Source organism: Planococcus citri, chromosome 4, assembly GCF_950023065.1.
Source record: "Planococcus citri chromosome 4, ihPlaCitr1.1, whole genome shotgun sequence".
In the NCBI taxonomy this organism is placed as follows: Eukaryota; Metazoa; Arthropoda; class Insecta; order Hemiptera; family Pseudococcidae; genus Planococcus; species Planococcus citri.
The window spans coordinates 23,629,691-23,655,926 of record NC_088680.1 but is presented as its reverse complement, the minus strand read 5'-3'; the positions used below and the strand labels follow the sequence as shown (position 1 = coordinate 23,655,926).

The 26,236-nt window shown below is 34.5% G+C and overlaps 1 protein-coding gene and 2 long non-coding RNA genes across 3 annotated transcripts; 2 read left to right on the top strand and 1 right to left on the bottom strand.

The window, feature by feature from the left end:
• Nucleotides 1–2,299: 2,299 nt before the first annotated feature.
• Nucleotides 2,300–17,952, bottom strand: LOC135843367 (uncharacterized). The gene is made up of 2 exons (XR_010558312.1): nt 17,768–17,952; nt 2,300–4,692 (listed from the first exon to the last, which is right to left on the bottom strand). It is a non-coding gene; the product is annotated as an uncharacterized LOC135843367 (long non-coding RNA).
• On the top strand, nt 9,185–14,222 carry LOC135844104 (uncharacterized). Its single transcript, XR_010558449.1, has 3 exons — nt 9,185–9,624; nt 13,552–13,767; nt 13,853–14,222. It is a non-coding gene; the product is annotated as an uncharacterized LOC135844104 (long non-coding RNA).
• A 5,385-nt stretch (nt 17,953–23,337) lies between the features above and the next one.
• LOC135842614 (uncharacterized) lies at nt 23,338–26,235 on the top strand. Its single transcript, XM_065360159.1, has 7 exons — nt 23,338–23,486; nt 23,685–23,906; nt 24,030–24,133; nt 24,258–24,522; nt 24,608–24,978; nt 25,059–25,502; nt 25,593–26,235. Exons 3-7 carry the CDS (start codon nt 24,131–24,133, stop codon nt 25,791–25,793), a joined length of 1,284 nt encoding a protein of 427 aa, XP_065216231.1. The 5' UTR covers nt 23,338–23,486; nt 23,685–23,906; nt 24,030–24,130; the 3' UTR covers nt 25,794–26,235.
• The last annotated feature ends 1 nt before the right edge of the window (nt 26,236 follows it).

The following is a 26,236-nucleotide window of genomic DNA, read 5'->3' as shown; positions in this document are numbered from 1 at the left end:
TAATATGATTACGATTCAACGTACGAGTAGCAGAGACAATGAGACGTTCGAGTTGTTTGTTTTTTGTCAAATTATTCGATTCAGGAGGTTTCAATTTTTCAAGCCCTGTGATTGGAAGATCACGTTAGTAGTATAGGGGCTGGTATACCACACCACACCACACACCACACTTTGGACCGTTATACCACACTTTGAAATTTTCCAAGTCCTTATCACGGTTGTGGTTAAATGAAACGAATTTTTTAAATATTTTTTTATCAATCGTAGTTGTTGTTGTTGTTGTTTGTAGCGGCGAGTGTATTTTGCTGGTCCCTGCCTCCGCTCCGCCGCGCCGTCGTCGCGGATATGTGGATAATAATTCTGTTTCAAAATAATCCGATATTTAAAAAAATCTAATTTTGTCATTGTTGTTGTTGTTTGTTAGGAGCGTATTTTCCTCGTCCCTCGGTCGCTCGCTTCCCCGCATCGCTCGTACGGATGGGTGGGTGCGGTGGAGGGAAGGGGCGGCGGGGGCTGGTACATCGAAATTTTTTCGAATATATTTTTGTAGGTACTTCGAATCTTCTGCCGCGTGTTGTTGTTGTTGTTGTAGTTTGTTACGAGTGTATTTTCCTCGTCCCTCCCTGGCTCCCTGGATCCCCCACCGTCGATGTAGGGGCTGGTACCTCGAAATTATTTTTTTTCCAATGGATAAAAGTTTTTTGGACCTTCTGCAATTACTGAAAATCGGCTTGGGCAGCAAGACCAGGTTAAAAAAAATATTCGAAAATATTTCCTCCAGTGAACTATTTCCCTACTCAAGTACTCATGTACGAGTACATTTAGAAGACAATGCTACATAATTGTTTGCCTTGTGTTAACAAGAAGAGAAAGAAGATGGGTTTGATATTCAGCCAAAATCACATTCTCTCCATTGGCCTCACCGCATACTGAATACTTAATGCTATGTTGCCACGTTGTACTCTCTAAAATGGTGAGATTTGTTTCTCCTCTCACATTCGATTATACGGTCTCGTATCGTTTCACTTCGATGCCATATCAACATGAGATGATTAATGCGGTTGTCGACGTTGTCGTATAATTGGGATTAGGTTTGTTGTATTGAGTTTAACACTTTCAGACGATGAGACCCGAGAAGAATCTGACAAATGAAAATTGAAAAATTTCATTAAATCTATGGGAAGAAGTAAATTTTTTTTAAGCAGATTTTTTTTCAAAAAATCGAGGTTTGCTCAAAATTTAATTTTGGAATTTCGGGAAATGCTCAAGATGGGCATTTTTTTATCCTGATTTCTAAAATGGCTATTGACGCATAAGAGGGATGAAATGGCACCCGAAAGCTTTCGAGTTGAAATTTGCATGGTAGGAGGGTACCATTGAGAGACTTCCGCGTGGAAAGTTTCAAACCCCCTGACCTCCCTTCCGTTTTTAGAAACCCTATTTTTTTGAAATTACAATGAAAATTATTTTCTCAGCCCCATGTGAACCGATTGTACCCCCTCAATTTCTGCAATTTTTAAAAGTCGTTTTCGCACGTTTGTACATATAAGTACATTCAACGACAAATCGTACCCACAGAAATGAAATAATGGACGACATAAAAAAGACGAATTACACATACCAACAAAAATAATTGATGAATAGCACGTAAAAAAAACAGTTCATCTACAGCACAAGTAGTGATTTTTTTTGCTTTTTGGGGCAATAACAGGAAATGTGAGTAATTTGGAGGATTAAAAATTTCGTCAGAGAAAGTTTTTAAACACGCTTTTGAGCAATTTTAACGAAAAGTAAGATTTTTTGACAGTTACCTACTGAGACAAAAAAAAACGATATTTTTTAATAAGTAGTTTCGATGAAAACCTATATCATTCTTTTTGGCGGTTTTGATCAAAAAAGCAAAACTTGTTCACAATTTTAGCCAAAAAAAAGTAATGGACCTTTCTATCAATTTTTAGCAATTTGGACTATTTTTTTGAAATTTTATAAAAAAACTTGAAAGGAATGTTTTTTATTTTTAAATAGAAAACTTATGGCAGTTTTTGAAAAAAAACAGGATTTTTGGCAGTTTTGTAAAAAGCGGAATTTATTTGGTAATTCTGGAAAAAAGAAAGACTTTAAAATTTTTTTTTAATTTTGACTAAAAAAACAAAACTTTTTCACTATTTAGCAACTAAAAAAAAAAATAACTTTTTTTATAATTTTTAGCAATTTCTGCAAGAAATCATATTTTTTTGGAAAGCAAAACTTTTTTGAATTCAGCTTGAAAAAGGAGTTTTTTTTTCAAAAAATAAAGGACTTCCCATTTGTAAAATTTATTTGTTTATTTTTACAAACATTTTTGTTATTAAGTAGGTACTAGAAAATCAAAAATAAACTCCGACATATCAGCCAAAAAATACTTTTGAATTTACATGAAACAATAACAAGAAAATAGTTCAAAAATAAAGTTGATTTATAATATCATTAAAATTTGACAAATACAACATAAATTGACAAAAAAAGACAGACAAAAAGATAAGACAAAGATTGATTAAAACAGCATAAAATTTATTCATGATGTGAAAATATTGATGATATAAAATAAATTAAATCGCATTTCAGCATATTTTCAGGTTCCTTCTTAGGTAGCCCTTGAAAGGTATTCCGGGGCAAAGTACATGAAATGCTCCGTTGGGTACCTTTAAAAAAATGTTGCAGCCAAAAACATTTCCCCTACCCCACCCCGCAAGATGTATTTAAAGTAAAAAAAAAGTCATACTTCAACGAATTTTGAATTCACCCACAATATATGGAAGAGACATGAGTATAGCACCGTGAATTTTTTTCAACATTTTTTGGCCTCCCAGGAGGGAGATAACTATCGACAACAGAAGATTTGAACCATCGTATCTTCAAACCTAATTCTAGTAGCTACACAAAATTTTTTTCTTTCGAAAATATATTTGCGTGAGTACTATAGTTGGTATTTTTTTTTCAAATTTCTTTTTCAGTAGACCATCTTCAAAAACTCAGAAAACACTCAAAAATGTGTTTTTTGTATCACGGCACCGCCAAAATAAGCGATACTGCCAGTGATAGGTATAATTATGTAATTTTGCATGCAGGTTTCCAAAAAAAAAAAAAAAAAATAGAAAACCAAGCAACTTCTTGAAAACCCTTGGGGCCATAGGCATCGTCTCCCCCAATTTTGCGGCAAAATAAAATTGTCAATATGGCTATCGTTATCATCTGAATCGAACTTGCTGAACACGAAAATGAAATTGGATTTACAGTTGAACCCTCTTAAAGGTTCCATTGGTGGAGAGGAATGCCCAAAAATTAGACTTTTTGTGAAAAATGCGATTCAGATGATAACGATAGCCATATTGACAATTTTATTTTGCCACTAAATTGGGGGAGGGGTGCCTATGGCCCCAAAATTGGGTTTTCAATGAGTTGTTTGGTTTTCTTTTTTTTGGAAGCCTGCATGCAAAATTGCATAATTATACCTACCTATCACTGCCAGTATCGCTTATTTTGGCGGTGCCGTGATACAAAAAACACATTTTTGAGTGTTTTCTGAGTTTTTGAAGATGGTCTACTGAAAAAGAAATTTGAAAAAAAAATACCAACTATAGTACTCACGCAAATATATTTTCGAAAGAAAAAAAATTTGTGTAGCTACTAGAATTGGGTTTGAAGATACGATGGTTTCAAATCTTCTGTTGTCGATAGTTATCTCCCTCCTGGGAGGCCAAAAAATGTTGAAAAAAATTCACGGTGCAGACTCATGTCTCTTCCATATATTGTGGGTGAATTCAAAGTTCGTTGAAGTATGACTTTTTTTTACTTTAAATGCATCTTGCGGCGTGGGGTGGGGAAATGTTTTTGGCTGCAACATTTTTTTAAAGGTACCCACACGGAAAAAAAAAGTATGGATAATTTTTACTATTTCATACAGTAACCGGATCCCATTCAAAAATATTGTGATTTTTACTATGAGAATAATAAATTTTACTATGAGAGTAATAAATTTTTACCTAATTCTAGATAAAATGTATTTTTTGGCTGAGTAAAAATCACTATTATTTTTGAATGGGATCCGGTTACTATACTGAAATAGTAATTTTTATTAATTTTTTTTTCCGTGCAATAATGAATGTTTCGTCAAAATTTCAAAAATCCCAGGACAGGAGCATTTCACGTATTTTACCCCGGAATACCTTTCAAGGGCTACCAAATAAACTAAAAATACACAAGCTGAAAAATACTATTTAATTTATTTTATATTATCAATATTTATTTTTTACAATTTTAAAAAATAGACTTTTCTCATTACCCGCTAGGTAAATTTTAGTCTATCAAAAAAGTGGCAACGTCGCAATTTTCGCGCTTGTCATTAAGACCTTTGCTAATTGCGACGATCCACGATAGGAAATTTTGCTAGCAATTCGTGATTGCATGCACAACCTGCGCCATCGTGATACGATTTTGATCATTCATTATTGCTTATCAACCTAATTTAAAGGTAAGGAATATTTTATTTTTTTAAAGTTATTTTTTAAAATATTAAAAAATTTCTAATAATTACGTAGGCCGTGGGCCATCTTATCTAGTTATTGGTGGTCGCTGACATTGAATTGGATCTTGGATCGTGGCTGAGACGAAGTCTAAGAAGTAAATTTCTCCATCGCATTTTCGGTAATAACACTGAAACAAAAAATGTTTTATTCTGTAACAAAGTAGTTTAACAAAAGACAACTAATTTATACGACGATAATTTTACGCGCCTAACATAATTCAACGTTTCCTAACAAATTACTAATTAACCACGCCAAAAAGTGTCCTTTCCGTTATCATCAGTGTATTCATTGCTTGAAAACATAATTGAAAATGAAACTGAGAATTTATAAAGATTATTTGAACAAATTTTTAACAAAAAAAATCAATAAACATATTTTTGGACTTTAAAATTCCTGGACCACCAGATGAACGCCTTGTTTTTCACAAGAAACTATTTTTTGGGAATTTTTTGCGGATATAGGTGGTCAAAAATTGTGAAAGTTCCTGCTCCAATTTTCTGTTTTCATGTTACTACTACACTCAGGTCTTCAATTTGATACCCGATTTTGTTTTGTTTGTTTTCATAGAAAACCTACTTTAGAGAGTATCATTCATTTATTCAATTTTTTTGGTTGATTGTTTACATTGATGTAATCAACTGTAGCAAGTGTTTTTTGGACAATATTATTCACGAAAGTTCAGAGCCGTACATTCAAATACTTCCAAAAATGAATTGAAAATTTTTAGAAAACAATTTAGATGAAAAATACGTAACTAGCTCATCTAATAGACTAGAGTGTGTAGATCAACAAACTTCGACATTTATATGGGCATTGTATTTCAGTAATAATTCTTTATTATATTATTTTGCCATTTTTAATTACTGTTCTACCATTATAGGTATTCGATCGTCTATACAATGGATATCCATTAACATCATTTTTTGTTTCTGAACGAAAAGCTTTTGGAAATTTTTTCGAACATTTTCCATTTTCGTCTGTGCAAGGTGCTTTGGGATTATCAATGACATATTTCCAACTTAAGAGCTCTTTGCCGAGTTGTACTCTCAATTACCAACCACACGTCCTCCTATTGTACGAGTATGTAAGATTCGACTCCCTCTTTTTCTTCAATGTACGTACAAATATAAACCTAACTGGCAAATTTTATAATATGTAGTACTTTTACGAGGCAACAGCCGAATAGGAATCTATTTTGGTAGATTTTCGGTTCGGATTATCCTCGAATTTGAATTTTTCTCGAGCAAGTATTTGGCAATTTCGCGCCATGGCGTCAAACTACTCGTACGAATACGAGTACTTCCACAAGAGTATAAATATGGAACCCACTCGCTCCAGTTTACTATACTTACTCGTGAATTAGTAGTCATGGTTGGTACTTGGGATTTGAGAATTTATCATTTCCGTCACGTCAGTAGGTATATTACATAGGTACTTTTTAATGTCGCAGGATATTTCCTTTTCTCGTTTATACGTTATATGGTGCTGATCCTCCTCGTATTTATACGAATGTCTAGTTTGTCGATCACGATTAGGTGAGGTTAGGTTGGGTTACATTATTTAAGAGCGAAGTTGATTATCGAGTGTTTAATTAACTAACTCTTAACATTGAGGGCTTGTTTCGATGAATTTCTATAGTCCTATTAACAGATACGTGGATAATAAATCATCGCGAAATTATTAAATTTCGGACTTTAAAGGATAGGGTTCTGCATTTCAATCGTATCCTCTTTCTTCTCTCTACTCTCGAATCGATGGTCGTAAAAATTTTTGCGGTAATTTTTTTCACGTAGGGGCTCTATAGGAGGGGTTCGAAGGCGGAAACACTTCATTACAGGCACCGACCAGACTACCAGACTGAACCTCCCTGCATAGGTTTCGTATAAAAAGAAGAAAAGGAATATCTGAGGGGGGAAAAAAGTAAATTTAAATGAAAAGGTTAACGTTTACCCACGAATTTGTTTATATTATACCGAACCACGCACCGACATAACACCTTATTTCAAACATTTGATCATACTATAAAACATATCAAAACATAAGCTTGCTCGTGAAACGCTGCGAGAAACGATGTAATAAGAGTGAAATTAACTTAATGAGAATATCGTAGGTGTCATCACAAGTACACAGGCCGCCTCCTGTGCGACTGCGACATCTCACTCATCTCAGCTATATCTAGAATCCTAATCTTGGCGTAACCGCGTACCTAGATAGTAAAATTCGCCCAAAAACCGCGTACACAGGTCGGGGTTTTCTCAACAATAATACCTATGACGCAAGGAAGAGACAAACAACACACAAAAGGAAAAAAAAGGCCTATTGGATTTGATCCAAGCTCTTTTTTTTTTCAAGGTCGGTGGTAAAATTCGGTTCGAGTATTTTCTGTACCGTTGAATTATTGTATAAAATGATTCCAATTTCGCGTGTGAAAAATAATATACGAGTATCAGACCACGACCACGTTCTATAGAGGGAGTTGACTCGCGAGGCGACGCGACGCAATATAAAAACGAGGTGAATTCAAATCACGTGGAATTTCTATGTAGAAAATTTACTTCCCATACAGAAGTGGGCGTCAGTAATAATACATTTATGTATAACGATTAACAACACTTTGAATAACTCAATGCCTCACAAAAGTGCAAAAAAAAGTGAACCGAAACGGTGAAAAGTGAGAAAAAAATGAAAAAAGTATTCTTCGGGGCTCGTTTTTCATTCATAAGATCTTAGCAGTTCATGTGATGATGTCAAAACGTTCAAAAATTACAAAAATATATGTACCTACTCTTTTTGAAATTTTCGGATCATTTAACCCCCTCCCCTCCCCCTCTTTAGCCCGTCTTAGGCCCTTTTTATCCCAAATACAAAATAAGTACGAGTACCTACATATTTACTTTGATGCTTCAATCAAGAAAATTCTTGAATTCGGTACATTTTCATACCTCCCAAGCGGACCTAGAGCAAACATGACAAGCACTAATGTACGAGTATTATTTTACAAAAATTTATAAGCTCTTTTTTCATTTGAAAGAAAAATTATGGTAATTGAAATTATTTTTTCGAAATGTTTTAGAATTGAAGCATTTTCTGATATTCAATCGGAAAATCACGAATTACGAAAATAAATCAATAGGTACCTACATACTGTAACGTCGCTACACGCGTGTTACAAATATTCGCCAAATATGTATGTATTAATTAATTCACCTGGAAACATTATATGTAATATCTATAATTTTTAAGTTCTTCCTCTCCCTTTTGGGAAAAATTGTCGAAACTGATGATGGCAAAATATTGCTTTGATATACTGAACTAGAGAAATTTTTAATTTGGTCAAAATTGATTCAGCCGTTTACGAGATATGAACGTTTAAGTGTATTTCAACGTTATGGATAAGCTGAAATATGTGTACGGCTCACCCCCAACAAACAGATGGGGTGGTTAGGGTGTCTAGGTCGCAGATTGATGCGCCGGAGGTTGGGTGTTCGAATCCCGCTGAGTCAAGAGGCGTAAATTTTTTGTAGATTTTTTGTCAATTTATTTTTCAATTTTATCCGTTCAAAATTTTTTGCCATAAAAAATCAAAAGTTTTCAAAAATTTCTAGTGTAATTTTTGTTTTAACAAAAAACATTAAGTTTTTGGTAAATAGCCAGTAACTTTTGATAATTTTTTTTTGGTGAATTAATAGTAATTTTTAGTAAATAAAATGATTAGTTATTTTTGGTGAATTACTCGTAATTAAAGTTGGTCGAAAATTTTGGTAAATTGCTTGGGTAATTTTTTTTTGGTAAATTAATGGCGTAATTTTTGGTAAATTGGTATTCCAATTGGTAAATTTTCGTAAATTGCTGGGGTAATTTTCAGTTTTTCAATAAAGTTGGTTGAAAATGTTGGTAAATTACTGGGGTAATTTTTGGTAAATAGGTAAATTTTAGTAAATTGCTGTGGTAATTTTTGGTATTGTTAAATTAGTGGGGTAATTTATTTTGTTGAATTGGTGTCAACCTTTGGAAGTAAATTACCGGGGTAATAAAAAATTGGTAAATTAGTGAGGTAATGTGTGGTAAATTACTGCGGTAAATGTTGGTAAATTGTTGAGGTTATTTTTGGTAAATTGGTAAATTTTGGTAAATTGGTAAAAACCTTTGGCGGTAAATTACTCGGGTAATTAAAAAAGTCGGTAAAAAATTGGTAAATTAGTGAGAAAATGTCTGGTAAATTACTGAAGTAAATGTTGGTGAATTGCTGGGATAATTTTTGGTAAATTGGAAAATTGGTAAATTAGTGTGTAATGTCTGGTAAATTACTGAGGTAAATGTTGGTAAATTGCTGGAGTTATTTTTGGTAAATTGGTAAATTTTTGTAAATTGGTAAATGTTGGTAATTTGGTAAATTGGTGAATTTTAGTAAATTGGTAAATTTTGGTAGATTGGTAAATCTTGGTAAATTGGTCAATTTTGAGGTAATGTCTGGTAAATTACTGAGGTAAATGTTGTAAATTGCTGGGCCGGGGTTTTTTTGGTAAATTGGTAAATTTTTGTAGCAAAGTCAGTTAATCTTGCAAACTGCGCAAGATGTTTTACCGACTTTTCAAAATTGTGTTGTGCTTATTTTTTTTGAAATTGTGTTGTGCTTTTTTTCAGTGTTGTAACAAACTGTGAAAACAACAAAATGTGAGTGGGAACTTAGTACAAGCACAACTTGAAGAGTGTTGCACATATATTATGTTATAAAAAGTGTTATAACTTCTTTTTAGTGCTATATGTTGAAGTGTTTTTGTCATAACAATTATTAACATGATCGAATGATAACTTTTTACAATTTATTCAAACTTCAACGTTTTCACATATCTCATAGGTATGTATGAAACAATAATACTATTATTCGTTTAGCTTTTATCCTTAAATCTGAATTTGGCTATAAACTTGTGTCAACTCGAGACGGGAAAATCATGGCATGGAAGGAGTTGAACACTCAGCCAATTTACATTCATACCGAAGCAGATATAAATGCGGCAAAAACTGCACAAGTGCATCAAGTAGATGACAGCAACAACACGTAACGTTAAATTCTACTGTTATAGTAGTTTGATTATAACATATGACATTTTTCATTTATTCAATAAGTTATTTGATCTATGTAGTATGGTTAAGTTACATAATCTAAACAAAATATTTACAGCTCTCTGTTTTGCGCTCCTGCTCCCCCCTGCATCTTCTACCCACCCACATGTTTTGCTGGCATACTATCCTACGTTCCCCTCTGCTCAGTGCCGAATCGCTTCCCCTTCTAGTCCATATCTCTACGTGTTTCTTCCAGATTAATTGTATGAATGGTTGTTATGAATGAAAGTGGAGTAGTCTGTTTTTATCAAAACGTAAGGGGGGTTCGCACTAGGCTTACTGAATTCCAATTATCCATCCTACAGCACACGTATGATGTAGTGGTTATAACTGAAACCTGGCTACATGATGGTATTTTCACCACGGAGATTTTTGATAGTAATTATACAGTATATAGGGAAGATCGAGGTGGCCCAGGTCGTGGAGGGGGGACACTCATTGCAGTAAGGAATACCATTACTTCTTTGAGCGTTGAGTTTCAGGAGTTTAATAGTGAACTGTATGACTGTATTTGGGTAAAGGTAAGGATACCTAACACGTTTCGAGATACCTTCATTGGCGCATTCTATATTCCTCCCAATACCTCAGGGTCTATCTACCAAACCATCTATGATGCAATTTCCTTCTCCCCAATCTTATGCCAATATAACAAAGTTATCTTAGGTGATTTTAACATATCAGAATATAGACAATCTCAGCATCATAATAGTTAAGTCAGAGATATCCTTGAGTTCATTCAGGTGGGTCAGCTTGAACAGGTAAACAAAGTCCCAAATGCTCACAGCGGTGGCAGCCTAGATTTTGCCTGGGTGTAGCGAAATTTTTTTAGGTTCTTAAACTGATTGAAAAAGAACAAAAAAGAGAGATTTTTCACTGTTTATCGTCTTTTACCACAAAAATTGTGTCTGTGTAGGTAGCCAACTAGCGAAAAACGAACAAAACTGATAGTTATTGCTAAAAACTAGAGTTGAAACAATGTAAAATTAGAGAATAATTTTTTCCTGGGAGTAGCAAATTTTTTCTGGGTGTAGCAAACTGTTTTTCTGGGTGTAGCGAACTGCTTCTGGGTGTAGCAGCTCGCTACACCCGCTATACAAAGGCTGCCACCGCTGAATGCTCATAACAGGTTCTTGGATCTAGTCACTACCAGTCTACCTCAGGTCTCTGTGCAAAGAGGAGAATCCCTGTTAGAGAGAGAAGATTTACACCATCCTCCCTTGCTAGTTAAAATACCTCACCACAAAATTCCAAAAGCTACAAAGCATTCCCCAGGGGATTTTTCAAGGCTGAATTTTGCTAAAGCTGACTATTTAGGACTGTACTGTGCATTCAGGGATTTCAAATGGGATGGCTTGTATAAAATAACCAAACTAGATCAGGCAGAGGAATTCTATTCCAGTGTGGTGGATGAGATAATTTCTGGCCATGTACCTAGGAAAAGGGCAAGTGGACCAAAATATCCTCCTTGGTTCAGTCGAGAGATAATTAAAAAATTGAAGGGGAAGGAGAAGTCAAGGCAGTTGTTTATTAAAACTGGTCTGCTGGAGCACCAGGAGAAGTTTAAAAGTCTGAGGAAGGAAGCTAAAAACATGACTAAGATTGCTCTAGAGGACTATAATTCTAGACTTGAACAAAATTATAATGTTAATCCCCAAAATTTCTGGAGAGAAATAAATGCAAAGAGGATCTCTAAAAATGACTCAGGTGTTAGTATAGTTGATATGCATGGAGTAGAGAGACAGGGAGATGATATTGCTGATTCATTCGCTGAATTCTTCCAGTCAGTGTATACAAGTGATGATCTAGCCAATATTGATGATACAATCTGTGATTCAGCCCTCTCAGGTGCTGGTCCCTCAATACTTATTAGAAATATAAATGAAAGAGAACTTAAAACTGTTATCTCAAAGCTTAAAACTAAACACTCAATAGGACCAGATAATGTACCCTCTTATGTGTACAAGGGAGTAGGAGAATTTTTAATTAAACCCCTTACCTATATATTCAATTTGATAATTGAGAAGAGTAAATTCCCAACTGCATGGAAATGCTCAAAGGTCATTCCTGTTCCAAAAAAAGAGGCACCAGGGAAAGTTACTAATTATAGGCCAATCTCATTAATCCCTATTCCCTCAAAGCTTTTTGAAATGGTGGTATATGGCAGACTACCTATATCCTAAAATTGAGAATATTATTTCAGCAAATCAGCATGGCTTTGTTGAAGGTAGATCAGTCAACACAAATTTAATCAACTTTGTTGAATACAGTCTGAGTTCCCTCAATGGTGGTGGTCAAGTAGATGCAATATATACTGATTTTAAAAAAGCATTCAATAGTGTAAACCATAGTTTATTGATTCAAAAACTAGCTAGACTTGGCTTCTCTCAAAATTTGTGTAAATTGTTCTGGTCTTATCTCGATGGTAGAGTCCAATATGTGTCTTATAAAAATAAAATATCCAGAGTTTACCCCTGTCCATCAGGTGTCCCTCAGGGCTCCAACTTGGTCCCCTTTTCTTTCTTTTGTTTATAAATGACCTACCTTTGGTGATAGATAATTCAGAAATACAGCTTTTTGCTGATGATGTAAAGATATATAGGAAAATCAGAGATATACAGGACTGCCAGGGTCTTCAAGCAGATTTGGATAGGCTTATGAAATGGAGTAACAAGAATAAACTGTCCCTTAACATCTCCAAATGTGCAACAATGACATTCACTCAAAAAAAAATGTTTTGAAGTATACTTACACAGTTAATGAGGAAGAACTTTGTCATTTGACCACTGTTCGGGACCTGGGTATAAATCTAGATGTGGAACTTACCTTCAAATATCACACTAATACTGTCTTGGTGAAGGCAAGGAGGATGGCCTATTTTGTTGTCAGAAATTCAGTGCATTTTAAGAGGATAAGTACACTCAAAGTTCTATACTTCTCATTCATAAGATCTATACTTGAGTTTGGTACGTGCTAATTTGGTTCCCTCATACTAAAAAGTTTGTAAAAGAGCTTGAAAAGATTCAAAACAGATTTCTGAAATACCTATATTTTAAAACTTTTGAATATTATCCCCATGATCTATCGCAAAAAGAGCTTTTAGATGGATTTGAGGTAGAATTATTAGTGAAAAGAAGAGAGATAACTGCACTGATGTTCCTATATGATCTCATCCACTGCAATGTAAAAGACAGCAACCTTTTGGAAAAAATTAATTTCTGGGCACCAAAAATCCACTCTAGGCAAAAAAAATATTCTCCCTACACAATTACAATACATCTAGGATGAAGGTGTCCCCTATGAATAGCATCATGGGTATCTCTGACGCTTTCCTCTGTAGATGTGCGGATGCCGATATCTATAGTATGGGTAGGTCTGTTTTTAGGCGTGTGGTGGGGGAGGCATAGGAATGGGAGTGTGGGTGCAATAGGAGCTGTTGATGAGCCATTTCATGTCCTAGATTTTTTTCCCCCTTTGTCTGCCCTTTGTTGGTTTTTTTTCTTTTGTTTTTTGCTTTTCTTCTATTTGGTTTTATACTTTTTCTTTTCTTTTTTTTTGCTTGTTTTACTTTATTTTTCCAATGGGAGGAACTACATGTATATTAATGATGCACTATTGTTTCTTGCTGGTCTATTACGTATTATGCTTTTTTCCACTTGTTCTATGTACTTTTATTTTTCGTAAGCTACAGTTTTTCAGGTTTTTTTTTAGTTCTATCTCTTAGCTATAAATGGTCTCTCCTGTAATTGGCCTACGCTGTTGGAGAGACCTAAATTGTAAAATAAATAAATAAATAAATAAATAAATAAATAAATAAATAAATTAAACTGGGAACCTAAATATTAATTAAGTTATTTTTTCACAGTAAAATGGCTACAAATGGAACAACAATTGAAAACTATGTGATTGGCACCAAACTCCAAATAAATTTTGAGAGAATTGAGCTAAATGAGAAAGGTAATCAAGTCGTAAAAGCCGAAGTGAAAACACAAAGAAAGTGGTCAATCCGAACATTTGAAGCTAGAGACCTTACTTATATATTATCAATAGTAAAGCAATATAATGAAGACTTTGAGATTAGGTAAAATAAACCTTTACTCTAAAACCAACTAATAATAATAAATAAAGATTATAGCTAGGTACTAATAAATGGCAAAATTTTATAGAGGATATAGAAGATTCAAGTTGGAAGCTTCCTGTATCACACAGCAGGGTATTAGAGCAAGAATCCTCGTGAAATGCAGAGCGATAATAAGAGAGGTTACAATGCACATAAATTTATGGAGGATTTTTTAAAGATACTTCGAGGAACCTAGAACTCAATGAAGCTCAACTTGTGTATAACCAATCAAGCAATTTATAAGATGTTATTGTTTGATCTAGATTATATTTTGTTATTGTTCGTTCTACATTATATGTATTTTTAATTAATAAAACACTCACGCAACTAGCGTGAGAGAACCGGCTTTTCGTAGAAAACATGATCGATTATTTTTTACTGAGAAATCGTTTGGGTATTAAGATAGACATTAGTGATTATTGCTAAGCAAAACATTTATGCTTAAAAAAAAATAGGTATACCAAAAACAAAACTGATGAGGAAGTCTGCAAAAGTCTGCAAAAATAACAAAAAAAATCAACAAAGCCTACCTAAGCTGAAATGTCAAAGGAACACCTGAACCGATTCTCCATCGAGTTTCTAACAAGAAATAAACTGAGAAATCGTTTGGGTATAAAGACAGACGTTAGTGATTATTGCTAATAGACTATAATCCATACACGAAAAAGTGCTCTAGAAGTTGATTTTGTATTTTTTTTTCGGGGACCAAAAAAATGCGCTGCCAAAATGAAGGTACTACCTGCCCCATTTGGAAAAGTGCAATTTTGAAATTTTTTCCCCGCACAACGAGGGGGTGGACCCTCAAAAAGGTGATTTTGGGGACATGGTCGGGACCGAAAAAACTCGACGGGGTTGTGTTGGGGGACTTCTCCCGATACCAAATATGTAATTTTTTTCCGTGAAACCCTGCACAACTGCATTCTATGGCACTTTGAATGCGATTTTTATGCATTTTTGGCCATTTTTGATGGTAAAATGGCTCTCGTGTCTACGATATGGCTGAGGACCGAACAATTTCTTGGACGTTTGTTAGACGGGGCTATTTGAAGCCCAACTGCGCAAAAACGGCGAAAAAATACTTGCACAACGCGATTTTATGAGCACTAATAGGCTTGTTACCACTCCCCCGCCCCCCGAATTAAATAATGCATTGTGAATTCGATAATATCGATGCGACCCATCAAAATGGTATAAAATTTCGCGCCGAACACAAAAATCGCAATCATTTTAAATTCTGACCCCCCCGCGGTGGAGTTTTGCCCCCCAAACTGAATATAACGATGATATTGAACAAACGCACGTTCCAGTGTGTAAACAGTGCCTTTCTATGCATTGCCACTGTCAATTTCTTATTTCGCGATCCGCATAAAGCGAGATCCACCAACGGCCTAAACCTGATTTGGGGGTGGATCTCGCAAGATGCGTCGTTTATCTATTTTCAAAAATTGTATATAAGTAGATTTAAACTTAGTCATTGTGGTGCCCGTTTTAAGTATATGTAGTCATTGTGGTGCCCGGTTTTGGGCTTGTGGCGCCCAAATCGGGCACCACAAGGTCTTTTTATATAAAACGATGTAGAATTTGATGAAATGCGCTCTAAGGTGAAAAAAAAATTTTGAGGCAGGCACCACAAGTACCAAGTTTATATAACGGGCACCACTATGACTAAAAACCTTAAAAAAAATAAACTGCTCTAAAACACCTTTATCATACATATATATATGATCCTCTATGTACGCGGGCACCACAATTACCATAAAAGACCCGGGCACCACAAGGTGCTAGGTACGTGTATATACATGTAAAAACCATGCATTACGAGATCCGTTTTATATAAAATCGGGCATTGCGAGATCCTGAGATCCTTTTGCCGGATCTCGCAAGTTCTCTCATATGCCATGGTACTCGTGAGATCCGGGGGACCCTGTACACACATTTTCAGCCGGATCTCGTTTTACCTACTATTTATATATGAATATATACACATGAAAAGTGGTATTAAGCAGCCCATACTAGATGAACCTCAGACTTTTTGCAGCCCATCAGGACTTTTTGCAGCCCAGTACCAGGCTGCAAAAAGTCTGTTCTGTTTTCGCCCGCTACAGACATTCAGAAACAAGCCGACGGAGTGTATACATAAGGCAAAACACCACTAAAGACCTGCATTATCCGATTTTATCAACTTGGCGATACACGCACGAGCGAATCGAGCTCCTCATCTCTCTCAAAGTCAACGAAAACATTTTTTTGATGGCGGAAAAAGTCTGGGGAATATCTAAAAAACATACACTTGAGTGGGGAGCTCTCCTCAAAAATCGAAAATTGAATTACAAGACTAAATATAAGTCTTTTTCCAACCTGGTGGAGTATATACCTTCTTCTCGTGACCCAGCAGTAAGCTACTGTGAGAACACATGGAAAAAATCAAGCGCGCCCCTGCTAGTGCAAACCTAAGTCGGTCCGCAAAAAGTCAGTGAAATATCATGGGCTGCGTAATGTATGGGGGCAATCTATACATATATATATATAACTTTTTTTTTGGAATTTTCAATTTAATTCGAAAGCTGCAAACTTTTGGGTCGTGGTGATAATTTTGGTTTGTAGGGATGGTAGAGGTCTAGTGATATGCAAAGTTTAATCGAAATTGGTTCAGCCGTTTTCTAGATAATGAATTTTGAATTTTTTTAAAAAAAAGTTTAAAGTTCAATAACCTTGGAAGCTTCGAACTTTTGGAACATGATGATGATGTCAAAAAATCCGGCTACTAACCTAGTTGTAAGGTAATGAATTTGATCGAAATCGGTTGAGCCGTTCCTGAGAAATTTCATTTGTAATGAATTTTGTGCAAAGTCACCCTGCAAATTATGTCGCTCGATAAACTCGGAAGCTGTAAACTTTTGAAACATGCTGATGATGACAAAATATCAGGCTAGCATCCAACAGGTGAAATTTTAAATTTCATCAAAATCGGTTCAGCCGTTCTTGAGAAATTAATTTTTTTATTTAATGATTTTTTCATGTGCCATTTTTACCAAATGAAATTTATCGATTTTCGTATTATTTCGAAATTCGAATATTCGCGGATGAATTTTGGAAATTCGAGTTCGACAAACGGTTCGTCCGATATATGCAAAAAACTAAAAGTTTGAAAATTTTCATTCAAAATTTAAAAATTTTTGTGGAATGGTACCTTGCTAATGGCCACCCTGTATATCACTTAGATACATTTTATCATTATTTCATTTTCAATGTAGGCATAGTTTCCATTTTGTTTAATAAGTGCAACTTGCTCCGGTCGATGTGTGAAATTTCTGGGGTGTGGTGAAGGCATATTCTTGAGGAGCCATTCCTTGTTGACGTTTTGGGGGGGGGCAATTTTTTTTAATTACCGATATTTTGTTATGATTATTGTCTTGCTAAAAAATGTAGTTCTCAGAACTTTTACTCAAAATTATATCGGGTATAATTAATACTTATACCTAACAAAAATATAAGCCCCCCCCCCAGTTTTCAAGTTATCACAGTTGGCTTTGAGCAAATAAGCATATTAGCAGTTATCTCATCCATTTTTTTGAATGTTCAAGTTGCAGAAAATCAGAAATGGATAGTCCGCAATATTTTGTTTCGAAAAAAATTACCCATTTTTAAAAAAATCTAATGTTGTTATGAGCAAAATCAAAGGCGAAGCGACCGGTGGCGAGGAGGGCTTTGTCCCCCTGCTCATTTTGGAAGTTGGCAAATTTTAAGTGACAAATTGACAAGTTGACAATTTTGAATATTCAATGATGAACTGACTATTCTGAAATTTGTAAACTGTGTATTAAATACTTAAAAACTACTGTTTTTCAAACAAAATTCCTCAAAAATTTTTCGCCCTCGTTCTACTCGGGCAATATTTTGAACTTCTCTCAAAAAGTAGAGAAAAATTATGACAACCTTTATCGATTTCGATTATACTTACTATTTATTCATTTATAACTTTTTAAAACGAGAAAAAAAAACATCGACTTTCGATATGAACGCGACACGACATAATCTTTACAAGTTAATCAATAGTAGGTACTTCACCGACGAGAGAAAGTTACGATTTGCCAGAGAAATTTTCGGTCTATGTTCACAGTTAGGTACCAAACGCCGCCGCGCCCAGCCGCCGCCGCCAATGGATTTCTTATCCACGCTGATTGTGCGCGGTAGCGTTAGTCGGGATGGCAAATCTTTTTAGTTGTAGAGTTGTAGCAAATTTCAATTTTGATTCACCAGAAATGAAGTTTTTGCTCACTAAATCAAAAATTTTCAAAAATTTTTCGCTTCAACTTTTCAAGTTTTCATTTTTTTAATGACAAGATGTGTAATTTTGAAAAAAAAATAGAGCAAAGTTTTGAAAAAATCAATTGAAAAATTTTTTTGTTTCACGCTCCCCTCTTTATAACATAAAAATTCACACAAAATTGAACAATAAATCAGTCTTTAGCCAGGCTGTTGGGAAGTGGCAAAGGAGACAGTTTGCCCATAGTTAGTGCAGCAAAATCAAAATAACGAGTACCTGTGATGAAAAAAAACTATGTTTTTTTACATCTCAAAACACAAATTTTCGAAAATGTTTGCCCTCACTGCGCTCGGGCTTGTTTTTTTCGAAATTAAAATTTCTAAAATTCAAAAAAAAAAAAACGATTCTTCAAAGTTTTAATGTGAAAAAATAAACTTTTCGCATAAAAATTATTGTTTTTACGCCTCTCAAAATACAAATTTTCAAGAGGCCTTTTCCTTTCTTTTTCAAAATTAACATCCTAAAAAAATCTTTCAAATTTTAACATTTTAAACACCAAAAAATAAACACCTTGCATTAAAAACATCGTTTTTAGGCCTCTCGAAATCAAATTATCAAAAACTTTCACCCTTGCTTCGCCCGATCCAATTTGTTTCTTGCATTAAAAATTCGAAAAAATCACATTTGCGGCCCCAAAAATTTAAAATAGAAAATGAAAATTTTTGTAAATCACATGATATGATATCAATTGGCATAATTGGTATTTCTTCCCTGTACCAATCGGCACCCCCTCAAGAAACGTGTAGAAATGGGTCAAATTTATATTTCCCTCGGGCCCCCGTTGGCTCTCGACGACCCTGATCATCCAGTTAAAATGACAAAAAACATACCTACGTATATTTTATTCTACGATTACTTTTCTCTAATGAAGTCAACATGAAAATATTTTATTTCTACAAAAATTAAAAAATGTGGTTACCTATTACACGCAGGATAGAATCTAAAAAATTTCAATATCATATTTTATGGGTCGGAGAGGGAACAAAAAATGAATGGGTGGTTATTTTTCAACTTTCTAGGTTTCTAATACCATGTTTCGATTTTTATCACCATAAAATTTCATTTTGATGATTTTGATTTTCCTACAGGGTCCATGAAAAAAGTAAAAATACAAAGATAGCATTTTTACTTTATAGTTTTGGCATGGTTTAGGCAATCGAAAAATTATGTGAAATTGACCCGAATTCGTGTTATGTATAGGATTTGAAATTTTGAAAGTGTGATTTTAAATAAATGCTTTCCAAATATGAATGAAATTACTACGGAGGAAAAATAGTGTACCATGGGACTAAAAAAAATGATTGTTGGCTTTGGAGACTATGAGTCCAACCCCTTTGAGTTTGGGATACAAAGCTTGAAACAAAGCTTGGCTCATAAGTATACTCTAATATCATATCAGAATTAAACTTTGTAAAAATAAGTTTAAAAAGTTCACCAAACTTTCACAAAATTGCTAAAAACACTGGCTAAAAGCTCAAACAAAAGTTCAAAATCACACCCCAAATACTTGTCATGTTTTTTTTTTTAAACAACTGATAAAAAATTTGCTGTGATAGCACCTTATTTTATCGTTAAAACACCTTTTTCTGTCGTATAAGAATGCCGTTCTAACAATCTAAATTAGGTACGCTCCGCCGTTATAATATCCCACTTTTTATTGTTCAAATCATCAAAAATGACTATGTGCAAACTGCAAACTAATACCTTTTTTATTGGTCAATAATTTCCGTTCAAAAAAAAGGAAGCTAGAAGGCTAGAACAAATTGAAATTATTTGCTTCATAAAGTATAAAAAAATGGTTAAAAAATGTACAGTACTGTACTTATGTAATAGGTAATAGAAATTATTGTTTGAATTGAATAGGTAATAATAAATAAAATCACATCGAAAATTGATCGAAAGGTACAAATTAAAATCATCTAGAATTGAGTTCATCTTTTTTGTTTTTTCATATTGCGTAGGCTAAGTATACTTACACACCTACATTTAATTCAAATTTCAAAGAAGGAGGGTCATTATGGGCATTTTCGTGCCCCTCGCTACTTCGAGACTTGAATGGCCTTTTCTCATAGGGGATGGTCCCTAGTATTAATATTAGGCGATATTTTCCCAGAAAAGCCCATAGGGGGGCTGTGGGGTGGGCCCAAAGTCGAAAATTTCAAAAATTTTTAGAACCACTGCTCGAAAATGTAAAAAATTAAAAGTAGCGAATATATGTTGCTTTAAGGGTAAGCAATGCAGCACGTAACGCTTTTTTCATTTTTGACCTTTTTGGGGGTTGTGGTGGGGGTATTTCTATTATTGAAAATTTTGAAACCCCCTTTTTTGACCCTTCCCGTCGAGCCCCGCTAATGCCCTTTTCATGGTTTATTGCTACTAGTAGTAAGTTCAATTGATATCAGTTGCAACCCCCTCACTAACTTGGCTCATATCGAAAAATTCAATTTTTGACTTTTTTTTGAGGTCCATATTTTGGGAAACCATGAAAAGCTATCGAGGTCCGGTTTGCGGCAAATATGTTGAATTTTACTTCTTAATCGACTGGCATGCTTGAATTTTTATTTCAAGTCAATTTTTGACCTCATTGTTGCAGATCACTTTTGGGGGTGGCGAACTTTGAGAACCCCTGAAAAAAGTTCTAAAGTGAATTTTTTCAAACTTTGAGCTGAAATGGTCTTAAATACATGTGTTTAACCAAGATGATATGCGAATGCGATATTTTAATACAATTTAGTCATTTTGGGTGATTTTATCAAAAAAAGTAGTGTTTTAACAACAGGCATAGCATTTCCGGCAAAAGTTCTGAAACTTCAATAACACTTCTCTCAGCCCCATTCCAACCGATTTTGAAAATTTTTCAGTATGTTATGTATATCCTTATTAGGTATCCCCACAAAAATTTTCAACCCCCTCCCCTTATATTTACCCTTCAAAATGGCGTATTTCAACTAATATTATGCTTTTTAACAATAATAAAAATAAAAATTGAGGCAGCCAAGTGTTCTGTAGAGGGGTAGATGAGTGTAGCAAAAAATCTGACGTCATATTCGTGCTCAACGGTATCTAATCATAAGAAAACTATACCCTACTCATTAATTCTTAGTTATTTTCCCTAAAATTCCCATTTTACCCCCAACCCTCCCTATGACACATTTTTACACCATTTTGAATGGTAAATATGAGGGGAGGGGGTTAAAATTTTTTGTGGGGATACCTAATAAGGATATACATAACATACTGAAAAATTTTCAAAATCGGTTGGAATGGGGCTGAGAAAAGTGTTATTGAAGTTTCAGAAAAGGGGGGCTCTCCAAAAAGGGGAGGGGGTGTGGATCTGAAACTTTCCACGCGGAAGTTTCTCAATGGTACCTACCTCCCATGCTAATATCAACTCGAACGATTTCGGTGACCATTTCACCCCTCTTAGGCGCCTATAGCCTTTATGTATTTTTCAGAGAACCCCTTCATTTGAATGGTTGCAGTTTCGCCCCTCTTGAACATACAAGGGAAGTTGATACATCATTACATCGGAAATTCGACGTAGATTCTTTTATCTAGCCACTTATTTCTCGCTAAAATGCAATGCGGGGGAGAAAATGGCGAAAAACTGATTTCGGGGGAAGTTCCACTCCCTTTGAGGGGGTTCCGGACCCCGTAGGGGCCAGGATTTTTAGTAGGTTGTTGAGGGGACCTCTGTGAAGAATATCTGCGAAAGATCGGTTTAATATTAATTTTTGCTGCAAAAATGTCTTTAATGACTGGACTACACCACGAATACACGTAGCTTAACTTTTGCCGGGAAGCTATGCCTGTTGTTAAAACACTACTTTTTTTGATAAAATCACCCAAAATGACTAAATTGTATTAAAATATCGCATTCGCATATCATCTTGGTTAAACACATGTATTTAAGACCATTTCAGCTCAAAGTTTGAAAAAATTCACTTTAGAACTTTTTTCAGGGGTTCTCAAAGTTCGCCACCCCCAAAAGTGATCTGCAACAATGAGGTCAAAAATTGACTTGAAATAAAAATTCAAGCATGCCAGTCGATTAAGAAGTAAAATTCAACATATTTGCCGCAAACCGGACCTCGATAGCTTTTCATGGTTTCCCAAAATATGGACCTCAAAAAAAAGTCAAAAATTGAATTTTTCGATATGAGCCAAGTTAGTGAGGGGGTTGCAACTGATATCAATTGAACTTACTACTAGTAGCAATAAACCATGAAAAGGGCATTAGCGGGGCTCGACGGGAAGGGTCAAAAAAGGGGGTTTCAAAATTTTCAATAATAGAAATACCCCCACCACAACCCCCAAAAAGGTCAAAAATGAAAAAAGCGTTACGTGCTGCATTGCTTACCCTTAAAGCAACATATATTCGCTACTTTTAATTATTTACATTTTCGAGCAGTGGTTCTAAAAATTTTTGAAATTTTCGACTTTGGGCCCACCCCACAGCCCCCCTATGGGCTTTTCTGGGAAAATATCGCCTAATATTAATACTAGGGACCATCCCCTATGAGAAAAGGCCATTCAAGTCTCGAAGTAGCGAGGGGCACGAAAATGCCCATAATGACCCTCCTTCTTTTTTAAAAAGATTTAAAAATTTAAAAAAATATATTGTCTATTCTTATTATTAGAGGGAGTTCATGGTCCCCCACGGATCAGCTAAAATTGGATTCGAATCCAAAACATCCGAATCCGCTGTTTTTTGGATTCGATTACGAATCCACCTTCATTGGATTCGGATTAGAATCTGTTGAATCGCCGAATCAGGGCGAATCCAGTTGTTTCAAATTTGAAGCTGGAATCGGGTGATTCGGGTCAATGAATTTGGATTCGAATCTGATTCGAATCCAGTAGGTGAAACTGAAAAGCGTGCTGAAAACAAAGAAATTGGGATGATTTGATTCTGTTTTTCATCTCATTCATGTTATTACTCGAATATTTTATTTATTTTTGAATTTTGCGTTTTTGTGGAACTGTTTTAACGATTTTTTAAAGAAAATTTCAAAATTTTCCGGATCCGAAGACGAATCCGTTGACAGATTCGAATAAAAATGACAAAATTGGGAACGGATTCGACTCCACTCTCGATACTTGATTCGAATCCGGGAATCATGGGGGACCATGAGAGAGAGTTCACGTTGGTTCACGTAGCGTAGAAGTATTTGCGTAGATCATAATGCGCATGCGCCAACTATTGCTCTGCTTTGTTTACGTTTCTTCCATTATCAATTTTTTATCAAACTCAAAGTTGTTTTTGCTAATTTTTCTATATAATTTGCTCTGAATTTGTGGTTAAAAAAATTGAAAAATATGAATATTATATTTTAAAATTTTAAATACTGTGGTAAGTAATGGAATTTTATATTATTTTCATACTGTAAATTACATCCTAAATAATCTATTTGCCATGTAACCCATTTGAATTATTTGACCAAGATACTTCTTTGTTGCTTCTGACCTCCTATCAGTTACATTTCGCAACCAAAAACATTACATAAACTTGCATATTTATTTCAATTTGCTTTCTGTTTCGTTGTTTCAGAAAAATATTATCCTTTAAGTAAAGATGCCATTGTATCCAAACCATCGAGAAATTCATGTTTACAACTAAGTCAACATTCATTAATAAAAATAATCAACGTCACTGCCTGTCCGATAATCGTGGACCTGATACAGCTACTTGAACACAAATATTTGATTGAAATTTGAAATCCAGAATGGATAATTTTGTAAAAATTCTTGTAAAGAAGTCTATAGAAACTAGGTACGTTATGCTTAGCTCAAAGCTAACATCTACGATGAAAAATGTATTTTTTTATTCTTAAAAATCTGTTGTTTGACTGATCATTTTAAAACAAATTCTTACGTATAAATTCTATTTGTATAGGTGATAATACAATTACTATTGTAAATACTGAAGCAGTCTGAATCACAATCAGAGAATATTGCATCATAATAATCTTCAGTCCTGAAATAATAAAATTCAAAATGGTAAGCTATGCGTAGAGTAATTTTGAACGTAATAGTTATTACGTTGACGTATTACACTTCTGATGTACATTCAGTTCATCTTCATCTAAACATTCATTATTTTTTTTTTCTTTTTCTAAATTAGGATCACGTAAACTTACTAGAAGAGAATTTTAAGCGAATAAGTTCTCTACAAGAGATGGCAACGTTTGAAATAGCTCTTCAGTTATGGTGTTTAAACGGCATCGAAGAAATGGTCAACCAATATTGCCCAGTTACTAGTGAAATAATTGGAGGATCGCCTAAAATGGAGGATATCGTGAAAATGATTCGAGTACCATTGCATTGTCTATACCCAAAATTACCCGTATTCATGGTCAACTCTATAATTCACGCCGTCAAGTCCATAGGTACTGGAATCGCATTTATTATTCATCCAATATTCAAAAATTTAAACGATTCTACCAGTAAAATTACATATTTTCTCTTTTACAGGAAACGAAATCCAAGCATGGAAAAGAGTACCACATCTCGATGGTACAATAAACGTTCGTCAAATCAGCCCTAAAAATTACTGCTGGTCTTCCAGTCGTACCAATGATCGTCCAAAGACAGCCTGTGTATCGAAAAAATTCAACTTGGATGGTACCAAGATGTGCCAGTGTTGTTGGGATGGCTACGTCAAGGCTTTATGGTACAATACCGATGCTACGATGCAAAGATTCTATACTAAATTCTTCGGTCCTTATAAATATTACGCTCTTATCTTCGAAAAATTCTACTTGGAGCATTTCCTCGAAGTGAACGTAGTCCAGCAGTATTTCAATCCGGATGATACTCCTTTGGAAAATATTTTTCATTTATCTGTGAGTTGTCTCACTTTCCTTCCAAGTACCTAGTTACATCCTCATCTGAATTTGAATTAATTTCTTTGATATTTTCGCAGGTCTATTTCGTATACAACGAAGCCGTAGTGCATTATTGGTGCCAACTCGACGAATACCAACAAACAAAGAATATTAATAAAGCCATAGATATATTTTTCGATAGCTGCTATTCGAATAATATCAACGAAAGAAAAACCAGCACGTTTACCTTCCTATGGAATAAATTAGGAACACAGAAACGTACAGAAATCATGGACTGTAGATTCTATCATGTTCTACGTCTACTGCTACCCTGGCCAATGACCGAATACTTAGTACCAGTTTTGAACTTCAACCAAAACGTAGATTACGAAGACCCCATATATGTCCTTCTCCTACACGAAACAGCTAAGCGAATACCTAGAGGATTTCACAAAACCGACCCGTATAGACATTTATTCACGCTGCTGTGCAGTAGAGCTCTCGCAGCTCTAAAAGTTTATCGTGTTCAACATTTAATTTTAGTGAGTATTTTATTCGCAAAGGTCATCGTCGAAATGGGTATCGATTTTCATCACTCGTTTTGTTTTTATATTGTATGATTTGTGTTATAGACATTACTCGAGTATCCGGAGGATTTAGATATGGCTGTGAATTTAATGACCTATTATGATTATAGAAAGAAAAAACGTATTTCCACTGATTTATTCTCGTATCCTGGGTTAGTTCAGAAACCTTTAATTAGGTCGTTTATCGGCAGAGTTAGAATGAATCCTAGGTCGAGATTTAGAAGGATGAATTACATGAATCGATAAGGTTTTTAGACGAGTCGACTGTCTTTTATCTACTTATTAGGTTTGATTTTTAAAATACTGCCCGATTCAACGAAAATTGCACGTTTTTAAAATGATAATATTGAATTTTACTGAAAGAATGGGTAATTATGGTGCGGAATTTCAAAATTATCAGTATTCGAGATTCAGATAGTGTGATTTATGTATTTTTTTAGACGAAGATTACTGAATTTGTGAGTATTTATGTTACTTGATTTAGTTTTGAGCTACAGAATGTACAGACCAGGATGCAATATTTACCTACCAAAATTTATTTTAATTGTTTACCTATTTTTGTATTTGCGCATAATAATTGTAAATTTATATTAAGTGCGGTACTTAATTAATCCGTTTTATGTTTTTATCACTTTGTTTTTATTATTGTGAGTTTTATTAGAAATAAAAATAATTTTTTTTCTCTTGAT